This window comes from Electrophorus electricus, chromosome 21, assembly GCF_013358815.1.
Source record: "Electrophorus electricus isolate fEleEle1 chromosome 21, fEleEle1.pri, whole genome shotgun sequence".
Taxonomy (NCBI): domain Eukaryota; kingdom Metazoa; phylum Chordata; class Actinopteri; order Gymnotiformes; family Gymnotidae; genus Electrophorus; species Electrophorus electricus.
In genome coordinates this window covers 3,086,211-3,103,948 of record NC_049555.1, presented here as the reverse complement: position 1 = coordinate 3,103,948, position 17,738 = coordinate 3,086,211, and the positions used below count along the sequence as shown (strand labels likewise).

The window sequence follows — 17,738 nt, the reverse complement described above, 5'->3', positions numbered from 1 at the left end:
TTGGGTCAACATTATGAACCAGCACTAATTAATGCCATATTTCAATGCTCAAGAATGTTTCCTTGAACATTTCTTTGGCTGCAAGTTTAACATCACCGCTGCTGAGATGCCGGTTGCTGGTGGACACCGTTGCCTAATCAGATAAAACATACCTACCAAACCAACCAAGTATGGCATGAAATGACGAGTGCGTCATGGGACACGCATACCTACACTGAAAAGCCTGTTGACGGTGCCCCTGAAGAGAACCGGGGCATGTGGGTCATTCTCCATGACAACAGGACAAGGATAATGTCACGTTACATTTTTTTTTTTCACATCACACTTGCTTGGACAGTTGCTGCTGAAGGAAAATTTGACGGGCGCCCTCTGCGAAAAAAAGAAGGGGCTGTCCCCGTTGCGGCGCTTGCGGCGCTTGCGGCGGTCAAACGCAGGGGGCGCTGTTCGCCAGAGTTCGCGTTCACACGCAGCACCGAGGCTGGACCCCCCACCCCCACCACCACGGTGACGGTGATGAGCAGAGGACGCTCCGCAGTGGAGCAGACAAAAGGCCTGAAACAAGCCTTGATTACAGTCAGAGGGATGCGTGGCCAACCTCCATAAGCCAAGCAGTTAAAAGAGAGACAAGCTGCCTCGTGTTGGGGTGCGTCAGCACACAACGCGTCTGTGCAGTGGAGGGAACCAGACAAAAGTATGTCCCGCTCCCGCAGAAGAGACATGACACCTGTCCAGGGCCCCATCTTCTGACCCACGACCTCTGACCCATGACCCAATGCCCTGCCTTTTGACCCCCAAAGGGTCAAAAGGGAAGAGATGCCTGCTTTGTCGCAGCGGGAAAGACGTGAAAACTAGGTCCAACAGCGCCATGTGTATATGTGAATCATAGACAAACACACACGCCTACGCTTACAGTTGCCACAACTCGCAGTAGTGCACACACCACGCACACATACTGACACGCAAGCGCATTCAGTGGGTTTTGGTGCAGAAAATTCTGAACTCTTATGCTAGAGCACAGTGGTTGTATAATAATAATTATATAATACTATTTGTATTAAAAAATGGAATAAACCGTAATGCTGTATTGATTTGTTTCCAACATATAATTTGCAAATATGCCAGTTATTAACTGTTTATCTACTGCACAATAACTTCAAAGGAAATAAAGTTATAGCTGCTGACATATAGCAGGCTATTCCCAGGTTAGCTGGTGCTGCATAAAGTTGGTTTTTTTTGTGAAAATTATAAATAGCAATACCTATGCCTGTCTTCATGTTTATATTCCAAGGTGGGTGTCCTTTAAGCCTTGTGGATTCAGCAGGGTCTGTTTTGAACTGAAAAAGCATTTGAATTTTTTTTTTTACAGAAAATCATTCAAATCTGTTTTCCCCAACTCTAGCATTAGGGTTGGGTTTAGAGATATCACCAAACCAATTATATAAAACTAGCTGGTCAGGTTGGCACATATCCAGAACCATTTGAAAATCAGACAAATGGTTTAATCTGGTGGGTTCTATGCACAATACTCAAAGATCGGACCGACAGTCAGTAGACGACAGAGAGCAAGCTTCTAATGAGCAATCACATTTGACACCAAAAAAGGTTGACTAGTAAGTTTAAAATGTGGACCAAAATATTTTATGATGAGGAGATTAAAAGAGTCAAAGAAGAGTCTTCATTCTGACTTCCTAAGAGTCTTTATTTTGACTTCACACATTCGTTTTTTATCAAAGTCTGATTGAATTAGGGTTAGGGTTGTGTTTGGAGAAACAGCTGAGCCAGTCATAACAAGCAGTTCATCTGGTCCTTCTGTACCAAGAACCATTCGAGAGTCGTGCGTTTGATTTAATCTCTGGGCTCGTGTTCACATCACGCTGTACTACTCACAGAGAGCCTCGACTGTCTGTAGGTGGCAGACAGCCAACTTCAAACCAGTGCCCACAAGTTCATGAGCAGAGATGCTGACAGCAAGCATATAGCGATGACTGAAATATTTTTCCCCTGGGACATTAAAAGCCAGATCCGAAGAATAATTCAAATGTTTTATTTTGATCTCAGCAAGTATGTTTTATAAAGCTCATTTTCCCTGATTCTAGGGTTAGGGTTAGGTTTAGGAATATTACATATCACGAATCAGTCCTAAAAACTGCACTGTCAGGTTAACACCTGCTCAGAACCATGCAATAGGCCCATATTCGATTTAATCTCTAGGATACTTTTCTAGGTGCCATACTCAAAGAGACCAGCTGTGAGTAGACGGCAGACATTAAAGCTTCAAATGAGCACCCACAAATTTGAGATCCAAGACTTAACTAGCACATTTAAAATGTTGACTAAAATATTTTAGAATTGAGGATTTAAAATCCATAGGCGATGAATGGTTAAAACATTTTGACCTTACACACTCAGCTGTATCGTGGCTTGTTTAATTCTGTTCTTGGTTTAGGGTTGGGGGTTGGGTTTATAGCTACAACTGAACCAATCATAACAACAAGTTCAGGTTACCACTTACGAAGAATCTCTTAAAGGAGTATTCCGCCACCATTCTCAGAGGGACGGCCACCCGTCTGTAGACATCACGCTTAAAATGAACACCCACGAGCTTGTGGAGCCAATTGGCTGACAGCAAGTATAAAACAATAACTGATAACGTACTGTAAGATCACTTTGGAAACACACCATGCTGAGGTCCTCAGTTCCTTCAGCCTGAAGCATCTGACAGTCTTCTGGCTAAATGGCCTCAACAGCAGCCAGGGCCTACAAACATCCAAGATTACATAGATATGCTGTTAACATAAATAATATCAATGCAGTGTGATTAAAACCTTTTTTGTCAGTTTAATGATGGTACCTTCCATCAACAAGAGTCTTGCAACCCAAGTTGTCTCTCCAGTTCAATTCCTAAAATTAAGAAATATAAATAAAACTAATTCAATTACACAATTAAATAATACAAATGAATCGAATTTACTCTGAATGCATTTTTTTTTTAAATCTTGAAGCCTGCTGCACCTATATGCGTGAACTTGCTTGTTATCTGTCCCATGACATATAACGACCTCATGTGCTTCATTCTTGTAAATGGTATTCGTGAGTGGAGGCGTGTGGTTGGTATAACCTAGTGGGCATCAACTCTTATACCAATAAGACTCCTAACCACTACACAAACCTACTGCTGTGGCATGAAAAGTCACGCTCAATAAAAGCGTCTTCTGAATATGCAAAGGTAATGTGTTTTTAATTTCCATATAAACAGATATATAGATACAACGGTGGATAAGTGTAGTCTATAAACGGCATCGTTGTAATGTAGCGATGTGGCGATCCCGAGCGATAGCAACATCAAGGACAAGGAACATGAGAAGCTCGAGACATTCCAAGAGCTGAAGGAAGAGCCAGAGAAGATTTAGAGAGAGATGGTAACAGTGGTTCCCATGGCGATCTGAGCACTAGGGGCTGTGAGTTCCAAACCGCGAGAACGGCTCAGCAGATCCCAGGAACGGAACGGATCTCCACCAAGAAGAGTGCAGTCCTGGGAACAGCTAAGGTACTACACTCAACCCTTGAGTTCCCAGGATTCTTGTAGAAGCTCGAAGGAAAAAGAGACCACTCAGAGGAGGGAGAGTGGGGATTTTTTTTGTAATTCAAAATTGTAGTGAAGTAAACAAGTTTTCAGAGAAACAGAGGCCCTTCATCAGCTGTGCAAGCAAAATGCTTCAGAATTAGTGGTAGGGGGAATCAGTTTATATGTGAAAAATTAGATGTTTAAATTATAACATTCAGTCCATGGGGTGTTAAAGTTTCAAGAGTGTAGATCAGATCTTTTTCTTAGAGTTTCCTAACTTCATTGCTGCCATGGCAACAACTGGCAATGCTAACAGATATGTCAATAATAGTGTCCATTAGGATTAAAATGCCTTGACACTGGGAATGACAAATCCTTAATTCTGATGGTCTGAATGTGTTCGACAAACAGACCAGCGAGACTTCTCTTGGTTTCTCCAATATGAAGCTGATTACATCTCTTACAGATAACACAGTAGACAAACTCCCACAGTGATGTGTGAGCAGGGATGGGTGATGATGATTGATTATTTCATGCCAGTTATTTTAGAGGCTAATAAATGTAGATGTAGCACATCTAGATGGGTTGTTGGCTGCAGTAACACAGTTATTATCAAAATGGGCATTTATTTCACTCTTAATGAACATGTCTTTGATGTTTTAGACTAGTGGAGGCTCCCTAAAAAGGGGCGTAGTCTCTGCCTCGTCCTGGAGGATCCTGAAGTGTTTAAGTGTAATACCAGACACTGTTTCATTTGTAGGATATGTCAGAAATTCTTATAGTCTTAACAGTAGATTGTTTATGGGTTAGTGCATCAAATGTCTGAACCGGTACAACGTAAGCAAAGGCATCATCTATGACTTCCCCAGGAAACCCAGTTTTGAAGATATTCCCACATTTCCATGCTCTTCTGGATGTCTTCTTTCTCACTGCACATGTAAGTAGATGTGAGTAAGGGATGGAGTTTTTAAAGGCCTCCGAATGTGAAGAAGTGTACTGTAAACAGGAATGAGAGTCCGTAGGTTTGTAACACACACTCACACACATGCATATGTATATGTAAAGAGCTAAACATTATAGTTTATAGTGTTCTGTGATTACAGATCTATTCCTCATCCGTGTAGATGCTATATAGATCAACATTACAGTTTAGTGTTCTGTGATTACAGATCTATTCCTCATCCGTGTAGATGCTATATAGATCAACATTACAGTTTAGTGTTCTGTGATTACAGATCTATTCCTCATCCGTGTAGATGCTATATAGATCAACATTACAGTTTAGTGTTCTGTGATTATGGATCTATTCCTCATCCGTGTAGATGCTATATAAATCAATATTACAGTTTAGTGTTCTGTGATTACAGATCTATTCCTCATCCGTGTAGATGCTATATAGATCAACATTAGTTTAGTGTTCTGTGATTACAGATCTATTCCTCATCCGTGTAGATGCTATATAGATCAACATTACAGTTTAGTGTTCTGTGATTACAGATCTATTCCTCATCCGTGTAGATGCTATATAGATCAATATTACAGTTTAGTGTTCTGTGATTACAGATCTATTCCTCATCCGTGTAGATGCTATATAGATCAACATTACAGTTTAGTGTTCTGTGATTACGGATCTATTCCTCATCCGTGTAGATGCTATATAGATCAACATTACAGTTTAGTGTTCTGTGATTATGGATCTATTCCTCATCCGTGTAGATGCTATATAAATCAATATTACAGTTTAGTGTTCTGTGATTACAGATCTATTCCTCATCCGTGTAGATGCTATATAGATCAACATTAGGTTAGTGTTCTGTGATTACAGATCTATTCCTCATCCGTGTAGATGCTATATAGATCAACATTAGTTTAGTGTTCTGTGATTACAGATCTATTCCTCATCCGTGTAGATGCTATATAGATCAACATTACAGTTTAGTGTTCTGTGATTACAGATCTATTCCTCATCCGTGTAGATGCTATATAGATCAACATTACAGTTTAGTGTTCTGTGATTACAGATCTATTCCTCATCCGTGTAGATGCTATATAGATCAATATTACAGTTTAGTGTTCTGTGATTACAGATCTATTCCTCATCCGTGTAGATGCTATATAGATCAACATTACAGTTTAGTGTTCTGTGATTACAGATCTATTCCTCATCCGTGTAGATGCTATATAGATCAACATTACAGTTTAGTGTTCTGTGATTACAGATCTATTCCTCATCCGTGTAGATGCTATATAGATCAACATTACAGTTTAGTGTTCTGTGATTACAGATCTATTCCTCATCCGTGTAGATGCTATATAGATCAACATTACAGTTTAGTGTTCTGTGATTACAGATCTATTCCTCATCCGTGTAGATGCTATATAGATCAACATTACAGTTTAGTGTTCTGTGATTACAGATCTATTCCTCATCCGTGTAGATGCTATATAGATCAACATTACAGTTTAGTGTTCTGTGATTATGGATCTATTCCTCATCCGTGTAGATGCTATATAAATCAATATTACAGTTTAGTGTTCTGTGATTACAGATCTATTCCTCATCCGTGTAGATGCTATATAGATCAACATTAGGTTAGTGTTCTGTGATTACAGATCTATTCCTCATCCGTGTAGATGCTATATAGATCAACATTAGTTTAGTGTTCTGTGATTACAGATCTATTCCTCATCCGTGTAGATGCTATATAGATCAACATTACAGTTTAGTGTTCTGTGATTACAGATCTATTCCTCATCCGTGTAGATGCTATATAGATCAACATTACAGTTTAGTGTTCTGTGATTACAGATCTATTCCTCATCCGTGTAGATGCTATATAGATCAATATTACAGTTTAGTGTTCTGTGATTACAGATCTATTCCTCATCCGTGTAGATGCTATATAGATCAACATTACAGTTTAGTGTTCTGTGATTACAGATCTATTCCTCATCCGTGTAGATGCTATATAGATCAACATTACAGTTTAGTGTTCTGTGATTACAGATCTATTCCTCATCCGTGTAGATGCTATATAGATCAACATTACAGTTTAGTGTTCTGTGATTACAGATCTATTCCTCATCCGTGTAGATGCTATATAGATCAACATTACAGTTTAGTGTTCTGTGATTACAGATCTATTCCTCATCCGTGTAGATGCTATATAGATCAACATTACAGTTTAGTGTTCTGTGATTACAGATCTATTCCTCATCCGTGTAGATGCTATATAGATCAACATTACAGTTTAGTGTTCTGTGATTACAGATCTATTCCTCATCCGTGTAGATGCTATATAGATCAACATTACAGTTTAGTGTTCTGTGATTACAGATCTATTCCTCATCCGTGTAGATGCTATATAGATCAACATTACAGTTTAGTGTTCTGTGATTACAGATCTATTCCTCATCCGTGTAGGTGCTATATAGATCAACATTACAGTTTAGTGTTCTGTGATTACAGATCTATTCCTCATCCGTGTAGATGCTATATAGATCAACATTACAGTTTAGTGTTCTGTGATTACAGATCTATTCCTCATCCGTGTAGATGCTATATAGATCAACATTAGTTCAGTGTTCTGTGATTACAGATCTATTCCTCATCCGTGTAGGTGCTATATAGATCAACATTACAGTTTAGTGTTCTGTGATTACAGATCTATTCCTCATCCATGTAGATGCTATATAGATCAACATTAGTTCAGTGTTCTGTGATTACAGATCTATTCCTCATCCGTGTAGATGCTATATAGATCAACATTAGTTTAGTGTTCGGTTTAGTGTTCTTTAGCTTTCTTAGCCCTACAGTTCGACTACACTTGATGCATCACGGTTAGTTCTTCATGATCTATTATAGTAGGTTTAATCCTTTGAGTGTTAGAAACTAATCAACAGATCCAATATGATGCTGATACAATAATGTCATTATACACAATTTTACAGGAAAAAAATCATATGTTCTGCAAATGCTGCTTAGCACTTATAGGTCACTAGGTGACGCCACGCCTTTAAAGAACTCTCGCCACCCCGTTGACTCGCCTTGATGCCCCGCGTATATAACATGGAATACGCTCTGTGTTAAGTGACGTCTCTGACTGAGGTGCAGGACTATAACACTCTGTGAACAAACTCTAACTGGCAAATAATGGCAGAACGTCATTTATAACGATTAAAGGAAATGTCCTTAATTTGGAACCTTGGCTTCGGCGTGTTGGACAGCGCACAGATGGGAGTCCGTGGTATTACACCGCCTTTGTGGCAGCTAACGTTGCTGCTATTTTGCCATGAAAAGCAGTAATGTTGCGGCCCACACAGAAGAAACAAAAGCTAAACAGAAGTCAATTAGAGTGAAGTGAGCTGAATTCGGCTAGACCGAACCGAACGAAAATAGATTAGAAACACTTATAAACACGACGGGCGCTGCCGTCTCTGCGTCGTCGCAGTGTCTGCAAAGGTTGTCTCCGAGTCTCTCCCCTGTACTTGTCTCTTCTGTCTCTCCGCTCGCAGGGTGAGAAGATCACTTCTTCCATGAGTGTTATTTTTTTTTTGTCTCGTTTGCTTCTCGCTGTCTCACCGACCTGTGCGCCACAAAATACCTTTGTTAAACTTTTCATTAAACTCTTTTCATTCTCACCTTGCTCTCTCTTTCTCTGCTCTATTCTTCTACCCCCCCCCCCCCCCCCAACATACACACTTTCCAGGCGATATGTCTGTTATATTGAGATGTGCCCAAATGTTTGACCCAGTTTAACTTCCTGTCAGTGGAGGAAGAGAGGCAGGGATGGGGGGAGGGATTAGTCAGGGGTCAGAGGGCGGAGGGCAGGGGTCATAAGAGCATAGGATGCTTCTGTCTGGAAGCTTCCTATCCAGCAGTAATTGGCTTGAACTGCTCCTTCCAACATGGGCCACTGACAGCTGGTGGGTGGATTTTTTGTGCACCAATTAGAGGGAAAGAAATCACAAACCTTATCTTCAGAGAGAATGAGAGAGAGAGAGAGAGAGAGAGAGAGAGAGAGAGAGAGAAATATCCACACTAACAGTCTAACGATGCACGAGGCACATGGCTTTGATATGTTCTCCTTCGAATGAGAGCGAGGAGAGAATTCATCTTCCCTGGCAGGTAGATGGGAGAGCTGGAGTCAAAACTCACACCTTCAGTGCTTCACTTGTGTTCACAGGAACCCTCATAATTGATTGTTGAACTATAAACTGCCCTGATTACAGTCGCTCTCTTTTTACAGCTAAAAGTTACAGTACAGGTGCAATAAGTGGCATGATATTGTAACAAATCTGCTGCTAGTACAGTAATGTTGGGTGCTAGTACAGTAATGTTGAGTACTAGTACAGTAATAGTGGGTACTAGTACAGTAATAGTGGGTACTAGTACAGTAATAGTGGGTGCTAGTACAGTAATGTTGGGTACCAGTACAATAATATTGAGTACTAGTACAGTAATGTTGAGTAATAGTACAGTAATACTGGGTACCAGTACAGTAATGTTGGGTGCTAGTACAGTAATGTTGGGTGCTAGTACAGTAATATTGAGTACTAGTACAATAATATTGAGTACTAGTACAGTAATACTGGGTGCTAGTACAGTAATAGTGGGTGCTAGTACAGTAATACTGGGTGCTAGTACAGTAATACTGGGTACCAGTACAGTAATGTTGGGTACCAGTACAATAATATTGAGTACTAGTACAGTAATACTGGGTGCTAGTACAGTAATACTGGGCACTAGTACAGTAATAGTGGGTGCTAGTACAGTAATGCTGGGCACTAGTACAGTAATAGTGGGTGCTAGTACAGTAATGCTGGGCACTAGTACAGTAATAGTGGGTGCTAGTACAGTAATGCTGGGCACTAGTACAGTAATAGTGGGTGCTAGTACAGTAATGCTGGGCACTAGTACAGTAATAGTGGGTGCTAGTACAGTAATGCTGGGCACTAGTACAGTAATAGTGGGTGCTAGTACAGTAATACTGGGTGCTAGTACAGTAATACTGGGTGCTAGTACAGTAATACTGGGTGCTAGTACAGTAATGCTGGGCACTAGTACAGTAATAGTGGGTGCTAGTACAGTAATGCTGGGCACTAGTACAGTAATAGTGGGTGCTAGTACAGTAATGCTGGGCACTAGTACAGTAATAGTGGGTGCTAGTACAGTAATGTTGGGTACCAGTACAGTAATGTTGGGTACCAGTACAGTAATACTGGGTGCTAGTACAGTAATGTTGAGTACTAGTACAGTAATACTGGGTGCTAGTACAGTAATGTTGGGTGCTAGTACAGTAATGTTGGGTGCTAGTACAGTAATAGTGGGTACTAGTACAGTAATACTGGGTACCAGTACAGTAATGTTGGGTACCAGTACAATAATATTGAGTACTAGTACAGTAATACTGGGTGCTAGTACAGTAATGTTGGGTGCGAGTACAGTAATACTGGGTATTAGTACAGTAATGTTGGGTGCTAGTACAGTAATACTGGGTATTAGTACAGTAATAGTGGGTGCTAGTACAGTAATGCTGGGCACTAGTACAGTAATAGTGGGTGCTAGTACAGTAATGCTGGGCACTAGTACAGTAATAGTGGGTGCTAGTACAGTAATGCTGGGCACTAGTACAGTAATAGTGGGTGCTAGTACAGTAATGTTGGGTACCAGTACAGTAATGTTGGGTACCAGTACAGTAATACTGGGTGCTAGTACAGTAATGTTGAGTACTAGTACAGTAATACTGGGTACCAGTACAATAATATTGAGTACTAGTACAGTAATACTGGGTGCTAGTACAGTAATGCTGGGCACTAGTACAGTAATACTGGGTACCAGTACAGTAATACTGGGTGCTAGTACAGTAATGTTGGGTGCTAGTACAGTAATGTTGGGTGCTAGTACAGTAATAGTGGGTACTAGTACAGTAATACTGGGTACCAGTACAGTAATGTTGGGTACCAGTACAATAATATTGAGTACTAGTACAGTAATACTGGGTGCTAGTACAGTAATGTTGGGTGCGAGTACAGTAATACTGGGTATTAGTACAGTAATGTTGGGTGCTAGTACAGTAATACTGGGTATTAGTACAGTAATGTTGGGTGCTAGTACAGTAATGTTGGGTGCTAGTACAGTAATACTGGGTATTAGTACAGTAATGTTGGGTGCTAGTACAGTAATGTTGGGTACTAGTACAGTAATACTGGGTATTAGTAGAGTAATGTTGGGTGCCAGTACAGTAATACTGGGTATTACTACAGTAATGTTGGGTGCTAGTACAGTAATGTTGGGTACTAGTACAGTAATCCTGGGTATTAGTACAGTAATGTTGGGTGCTAGTACAGTAATGTTGGGTGCTAGTACAGTAATACTGGGTATTACTACAGTAATGTTGGGTGCTAGTACAGTAATACTGGGTATTAGTACAGTGATGTTGGGTGCTAGTACAGTAATGTTGGGTGCTAGTACAGTAATACTGGGTATTAGTACAGTAATGTTGGGTGCTAGTACAGTAATGTTGGGTGCGAGTACAGTAATACTGGGTGCTAGTATAGTAATATTGGGTACTAGTGCAATTCTTGGGGTAGGTTTGGATTCTAACCCGGGCTCTAATTGTAAAGCATGCTGACAGAGCATGATGTGTGGAAGCTCTCAGTACAGCGACATTGGCGACTTGTGTGTTGAAAAGCTCAGTTCCAGAAGATAAGCAGTAAGGTTCCCAGAGCTGTAGAGTGGAAGACACACACCAGAACTCATTAAACAAAAAAGAAAAGAAACTCCAGAGAGGGAAGGGAATTTTTCCCCCCTTCCCTGCACACAAATACGTTGTTCCAGGCATGTGTGGAAGCAGATGAGTGATTGACTCGGCTGTTATCCTCTCACCTGGGAAGACAGCCTTGTGGGAGGTCTCAGGGGACCATTTGGAATGCTTGTATTCCTGCAAACGCGTGGTATTATGAAGCGATGCAAGAATGCCCCAACCGCACACGTGCGCGTGCGCAAAAATCCCCGGGCGCAAACGCACATGCACGCACAGGCTCACACACGGGTGGCGTGCGAAGGGCCGTCCGAGCGCCGCCGCCGGCGACCAGTTTGGTTCAGGTGTCCACCACTGCAGTGCTGCGGTGGTGGTTTTGATTGCGTTCTGTTACCCACCAGCACACGTGGGGTACCCTGTTGGGTCCATCTTCTAATTTCTCTTTTATCGTTACGTGTGTAATAATAGTCTTCAGCATGATGCTAATGAAGGCTCCTGCATCCGTAGCCACGGTGCGAGAGGGGAAGTATTAAGTTTGATTTAGTCACACAGAGATGGAGTCTGCCAAGCCGGGCAGTTTCTAATAATGAGTTTTGTATACACTGATGTCCATACAGAGAGAGGGGCCAACGCTATTCCCGATAGTCCCGATAAATCTGTGCACATACCAGCTCTGTGGTGAGGTGTTGGAGCCATGTGACCTTGCCTCTTCCACTCTGACTGCCTGTCCATCCCAATCAGACACCAACATTAGGACAGGAGGAAAAAACACTTAAATGCTAAATTATCTGAAGGAGGGGAAAATATTTTTGGCACTTCCAAACGGGCTCACACTGTTCACCACTCTGTTCACCCCACAGTTCACCCCACAGTTCACTACACTGTTCACTACACTGTTCACTACACTGTTCATGCCACAGTTCACTACACTGTTCATGCCACAGTTCACTACACTGTTCACTACACTGTTCACCGCACTGTTCACCCCACAGTTCACTACACTTCACCACTGTTCACCACACTCTTCACCCCACTACTCACCCCATTGTTCACAACACTGATCAACCCACTGTTCACCACATTGTTCAATACAATGTTCACCCCACTGTTCACTACAATTTTCATAACACTGTTCACCCCAAACCTTGTTTGTTTATTTTTTAATGTTTGTTTTTTCAGGAGCAAATTGGATCTTACTGAGACCCTAAAGTGCAGCTTTTGGCAAACAGCGTCTATCAGTAAACAGTGTCTATTAGTAAACAGTGTCTATCAGTAAACAGCGTCTATCAGTAAATAGTGTCTATTAGTAAACAGTGTCTATTAGTAAATAGTGTCTATCAGTAAACAGCGTCTATCAGTAAACAGTGTCTATCAGTAAACAGTGTCTATTAGTAAATAGTGTCTATCAGTAAACAGTGTCTATCAGTAAACAGTGTCTATCAGTAAACAGTGTCTATTAGTAAATAGTGTCTATCAGTAAACAGTGTCTCTCAGTAAACAGTGTCTCTCAGTAAACAGTGTTTATCAGTAAACAGTGTCTATTAGTAAATAGTGTCTCTCAGTAAACAGTGTCTATTAGTAAATAGTGTCTCTCAGTAAACAGTGTCTATTAGTAAACAGTGTCTATCAGTAAATAGTGTCTCTCAGTAAACAGTGTCTATTAGTAAACAGTGTCTATTAGTAAACAGTGTCTCTCAGTAAACAGTGTCTCTCAGTAAACAGTGTCTATCAGTAAACAGTGTCTCTCAGTAAACAGTGTTTATCAGTAAACAGTGTCTATTAGTAAATAGTGTCTCTCAGTAAACAGTGTCTATTAGTAAATAGTGTCTCTCAGTAAACAGTGTCTATTAGTAAACAGTGTCTATCAGTAAATAGTGTCTCTCAGTAAACAGTGTCTATTAGTAAACAGTGTCTATTAGTAAACAGTGTATCTCAGTAAACAGTGTCTATTAGTAAACAGTGTCTATTAGTAAACAGTGTCTATTAGTAAACAGTGTCTCTCAGTAAATAGTGTCTATTAGTAAACAGTGTCTATTAGTAAATAGTGTCTATTAGTAAACAGTGTCTCTCAATAAACAGTGTCTCTCAGTAAACAGTGTCTATTAGTAAACAGTGTCTCTCGGTAAACAGTGTCTATTAGTAAACATTGTCTATTAGTAAATAGTGTCTCTCAGTAAACAGTGTCTATTAATAAACAGTGAATCAGTGAAACCTGCATGTATTATTTTTCTTATTTGTGTTGTTTAGTAAACAATTAATGATACGTGCCTAAAATTACTTAAAATACTTAAAAATTCCTCAAAATGGTGTTAGAAAAATACTAGTAAAAATATTAGCAAATATTGCTCATGGGAACCAGTCTGTATCAGGTTATAATACTGCATGCACTGCAGAGTATTGCAGCAGGGGTTGAATTTCAGCTGTGCAGCAGACACAGTTGCCGTAGTACGTTTACATTTACAGCATTTAGCTCTTGAACAAAGCGCCTGTTTAAACTGTGCAAACACAAAAACAAAAAAAAGTACAAACATTGCTGAGACGTCTAGCCAGATGGTGGCAAGTGCCCCGCTCACCCACCGGGAGCAAAGACAGCCTTTTTCCATCAGTCTGCAAATGAACGGGAACATTTCTGTCTGGGTCTCTTTCTCCGGGCAAAGTCAATTTTATTTAGTCTTCCTCTGTACTTCCTCAATGTATTGAAAATGTCTTAAAAATCATAAATCTGGAAAAAAGAAAGATTGAGATTTTTTTTTTTTTTTTTTTTTTGCAGTTCATGCAACCTGTTCAAGGGAACAGGAGCAAACATGGTTTTATTGTTTACTCTCTGTGGTCACGGTATTCTTATTGGCACTGACGTTATTATGAGCATATTTTCAGCTTATGCACGTTGCAGGCCACCCAGCCTTACGGTTGTACATTACATTACTGCGCCTCTCACCGCTTCTCTTGGGCTGTCCCTGCGTGGCCCTGACTGCGTTAAACGCCGCCGTGACTGATGTTCTTCATCTGCTCACAACTCCTCCTGTATCCCTCTCAGGTCATGGGGGCTCTATGGCTGCATCAGCCGAGTTTAGGCAGAGGTTCTCAGAAGGCTGACTCACACCCCGCCCCCGGACACCGCTGACGGAGTCACGACAGGTGAGTAATCCTTACCAGCTGTGTCAGTCGCAACTTCTACAAATGACCCACAAGGAGTGGATGATAATGGCTGCCATGTGTAACGAGAGATTAGTAACGTGTACTAAGAACAGACTCCCTAAAGCATTTCAGATCATATATTATGTCCAGCGTGCAGGTGATCCAGACATTCAGAGCCCTTTAATTACGAGGTAGCATACATTCGTTTTAAAGTCAGCAGGCCATGAAATCTGCTTGTGGTGGAGGTGTGTGTGTGTGTGGGTGGAGGTCTGTGTTTGTGGGGGTGTGTGAGGGAAGTAACCAGGAAAACCAGTGCATCCATATCTTCACTGTGCCGCGGGGGTCTCTGTAGGGCATTTTCCAGAGCTCAGGTGTGCACTGTCACTTGTCCCGTTACAGTTCAGGTGTGGACGTGCCCTCTCTCATGTCCCGTTACAGCTCAGATGTGGACATGTCCTCTCTCATGTCCCGTTACAGCTCAGGTGTAGACGTGTCCTCTCTCATGTCCCGTTACAGCTCAGGTGTGGACGTGCCCTCTCTCATGTCCCGTTACAGCTCAGGTGTGGACGTGCCCTCTCTCATGTCCCGTTACAGCTCAGGTGTGGACGTGCCCTCTCTCATGTCCCGTTACAGCTCAGGTGTGGACGTGCCCTCTCTCATGTCCCGTTACAGCTCAGGTGTGGACGTGCCCTCTCTCATGTCCCGTTACAGCTCAGGTGTGGACGTGCCCTCTCTCATGTCCCGTTACAGCTCAGGTGTGGACGTGCCCTCTCTCATGTCCCGTTACAGCTCAGGTGTGGACGTGCCCTCTCTCATGTCCCGTTACAGCTCAGGTGTGGACGTGCCCTCTCTCATGTCCTGTTACAGCTCAGGTGTGGACGTGCTCTCTCTCATGTCCTGTTACAGCTCAGGTGTGGATGTGCGCTGCCCCCCATCCTACTACAGGCCACAGACTCCACTCACGTGAGAACCAGGTGTCGCAATTCGCCCCCGTTCCAGACAGGTGGCAGTATCACGCAGCAGGTAAAATGCCTGTTCAGACGACAAACGTCGAAAGAGAAGTGAGTGGAGAATAATAACACCACACTGCTGTTTATCCTGCTGCTAAGATGTTTGTTGTCTTGAATTGATCCAGGTAAACATAATTTATCTTGTCTATCTGCCTGTGCTGTCTGATGTGACAGTTATAAGAGGATGAAAACTGTGAGATAAAAAGTGTCTCAGATCACTATGATCTGTAGTTCCTAATGAGCAGAAGCTCTTTATCTCACACTTGGGCCGCGTTTGCCGGGCTAAAAATGGCACCGAGTTTGAAATTCTCATCCATTAGACATTAAACGGGTTCGGGGCTGTCACAGAGGGAGCGACTCTGCGACAGGCAGCAGGACAGACACGCTCGCCACGCCAAGCGCCCCCTTGTGGAGGTCAGAGGCTCTGCAGATCGGCAGGACAGCCGATCTCCGAGGCCGGAGATCATTCACGGTGGACCTCTTTGGATTTTCGTGATTCCTAGTGCTACTGTCACACCTCGCACCTTTGGGTGTGCGCCTTCTTTCGATGAACGTACGACAGGGGGATCTTTCCCCGTCACAGCGTTCCACTACGTTCCTTTTACTATCCCACGTGGACACCTGCGCTGGTTCATGCGTGGTCTGTAGTAACATCAGATCCGGTGGAGGATACAGTCAATCCGTTACACAGCAAGGCACACGGGATGACTCAACTAAAGCCTGCCATAAAAGGAGCGGATCACACAGTGACTGACACCCCGATTACTACACGCCAACTGGCTAATCCTCAGTTAGCGTGCGTGTGTGTGAGCGCGACGGCCATGCCGGTCCACTGAATGAACCTTTAACAGGCCGTTACGGAGCTGCTGTTATTACTTGAAAGACTTTGCCAATTCTGCTGTATTGATTCCTTTTCAGGCATTTAATGGGATATTGATTAGTAATAACTGCTGATGAGGAAATTTCTCCCACGTAATCCCAAGAATTCATATTCCAATGAGAAAAATCATTAGCAAATTACATCAGTGTATGTGTACGAAACCTTTGAAATGATGATGAGTAAGTTAACAGAGTGTGCGAAGTTTTTAACGCAGGCACACCTCATAAATGTTACTTACGACGATATTATGGAACACTGAAAAGGTTGTAGCTGATGTTGTCGTCTCTGCCTGCGGTTGGAGGAGGACTATTTGTGCTGACTCGCCAGCAGTGCGCCCCGAGCACGGCGTCAGTGGCGGCGAGACGGACGGGCGTATCCCCTCTCCCTCCACGAGCTCTAATCAGGTGTTCGGCTGCACCAGCAGCAACCGGATCTCGCCGTTCCGTCGATTCCCGCCGAGAAAAGCTCGCATGCAAATGACATCCTTCCTTTTTAGGTCGTTATGCAGATTTATGCTAATCGGTTATGCTGTTTTTAAGAAGCGCGTTGATTCATTGATGAGACTGGCAGGTGCTTTGGCTTAAGCTTTGAAAGACACTATCTGGGACGTATTATCCGGGTGGTAGCCAGAACGGGCGTCGTGTACATCGTCCGGTGAATGTTTGTAATAAAGGGCCATGCGTTACTCATGCATATGCATATGGTCACCTTAGCGATATGGGCGGGGCCCCGATCCCTCCTCCACTCTCATGGCTTCTCCACTTCACTTTTTCTTTCACTCTCTCGGTCTGTCAGATTCTTTGCGTGTGCCATCTTGGCCTCACCACGGTTTCTCTCTTTAGCCCCTCTACCCCCCAACCCTCCCTCCCTCCCTCCCTCCCTCTCTCTCTCTCTCTCTCTCTCTCTCTCTCTCTCTCTCTCTCTCTCTCTCTCTCTCTCCCTCCATCTATCTCTCTCTCTAGCCCCACTCCCTCTCTCTCTGTTGTTTAATCAGCTCCTATGTCTGCCTGCTCTGTGGGGAGAAACTGAATTATTGATCGAAAAAAGGCCAGAATGAAAAGGGGGTGAAACAGCAGGGGACAGAGAGGGAGAAATGGGAGAGAGAGAGAGAGAGAGAGAGAGAGAGAGAGAGAGAGAGAGAGAGAGAGAGAGAGAGATTAGAAGGAAGGGAGAGGCGTGGAGAGCCAAGGAGACATTAAGGGAAAGAGAGATGTTTGGGAAAGGAGGAGGCAGTCAGAGGAGGCGTCACTGGGAAGAAGTGGAAATGACAGCTGATCAGAAACCGGGACGGTGTCGAAAGCGAGGAGGTAAAACAGAAAAGAGTGGATGAAGCACAGGGAGAGATGGAGAGAGAGAGAACAGGCAAGAGAGAAAAGAGACAG

The 17,738-nt window shown here is 42.6% G+C and overlaps 1 protein-coding gene across 1 annotated transcript in view; it reads right to left on the bottom strand.

Annotated features, from left to right (window-relative positions):
• Positions 1 to 1,678: 1,678 nt before the first annotated feature.
• The window catches only part of gtpbp1l (GTP binding protein 1, like), a 52,506-nt gene continuing 36,446 nt past the window's right edge, over positions 1,679 to 17,738 (bottom strand). The window contains exons 12-14 of the mRNA XM_035520834.1: positions 2,852 to 2,901; positions 2,656 to 2,757; positions 1,679 to 2,567 (exon numbers count right to left, since the gene is read on the bottom strand). Coding sequence (XP_035376727.1) covers positions 2,483 to 2,567; positions 2,656 to 2,757; positions 2,852 to 2,901 — 237 coding nt within the window. The 3' untranslated portion in view covers positions 1,679 to 2,482. The remainder of the gene's footprint in view (positions 2,568 to 2,655; positions 2,758 to 2,851; positions 2,902 to 17,738) is intronic.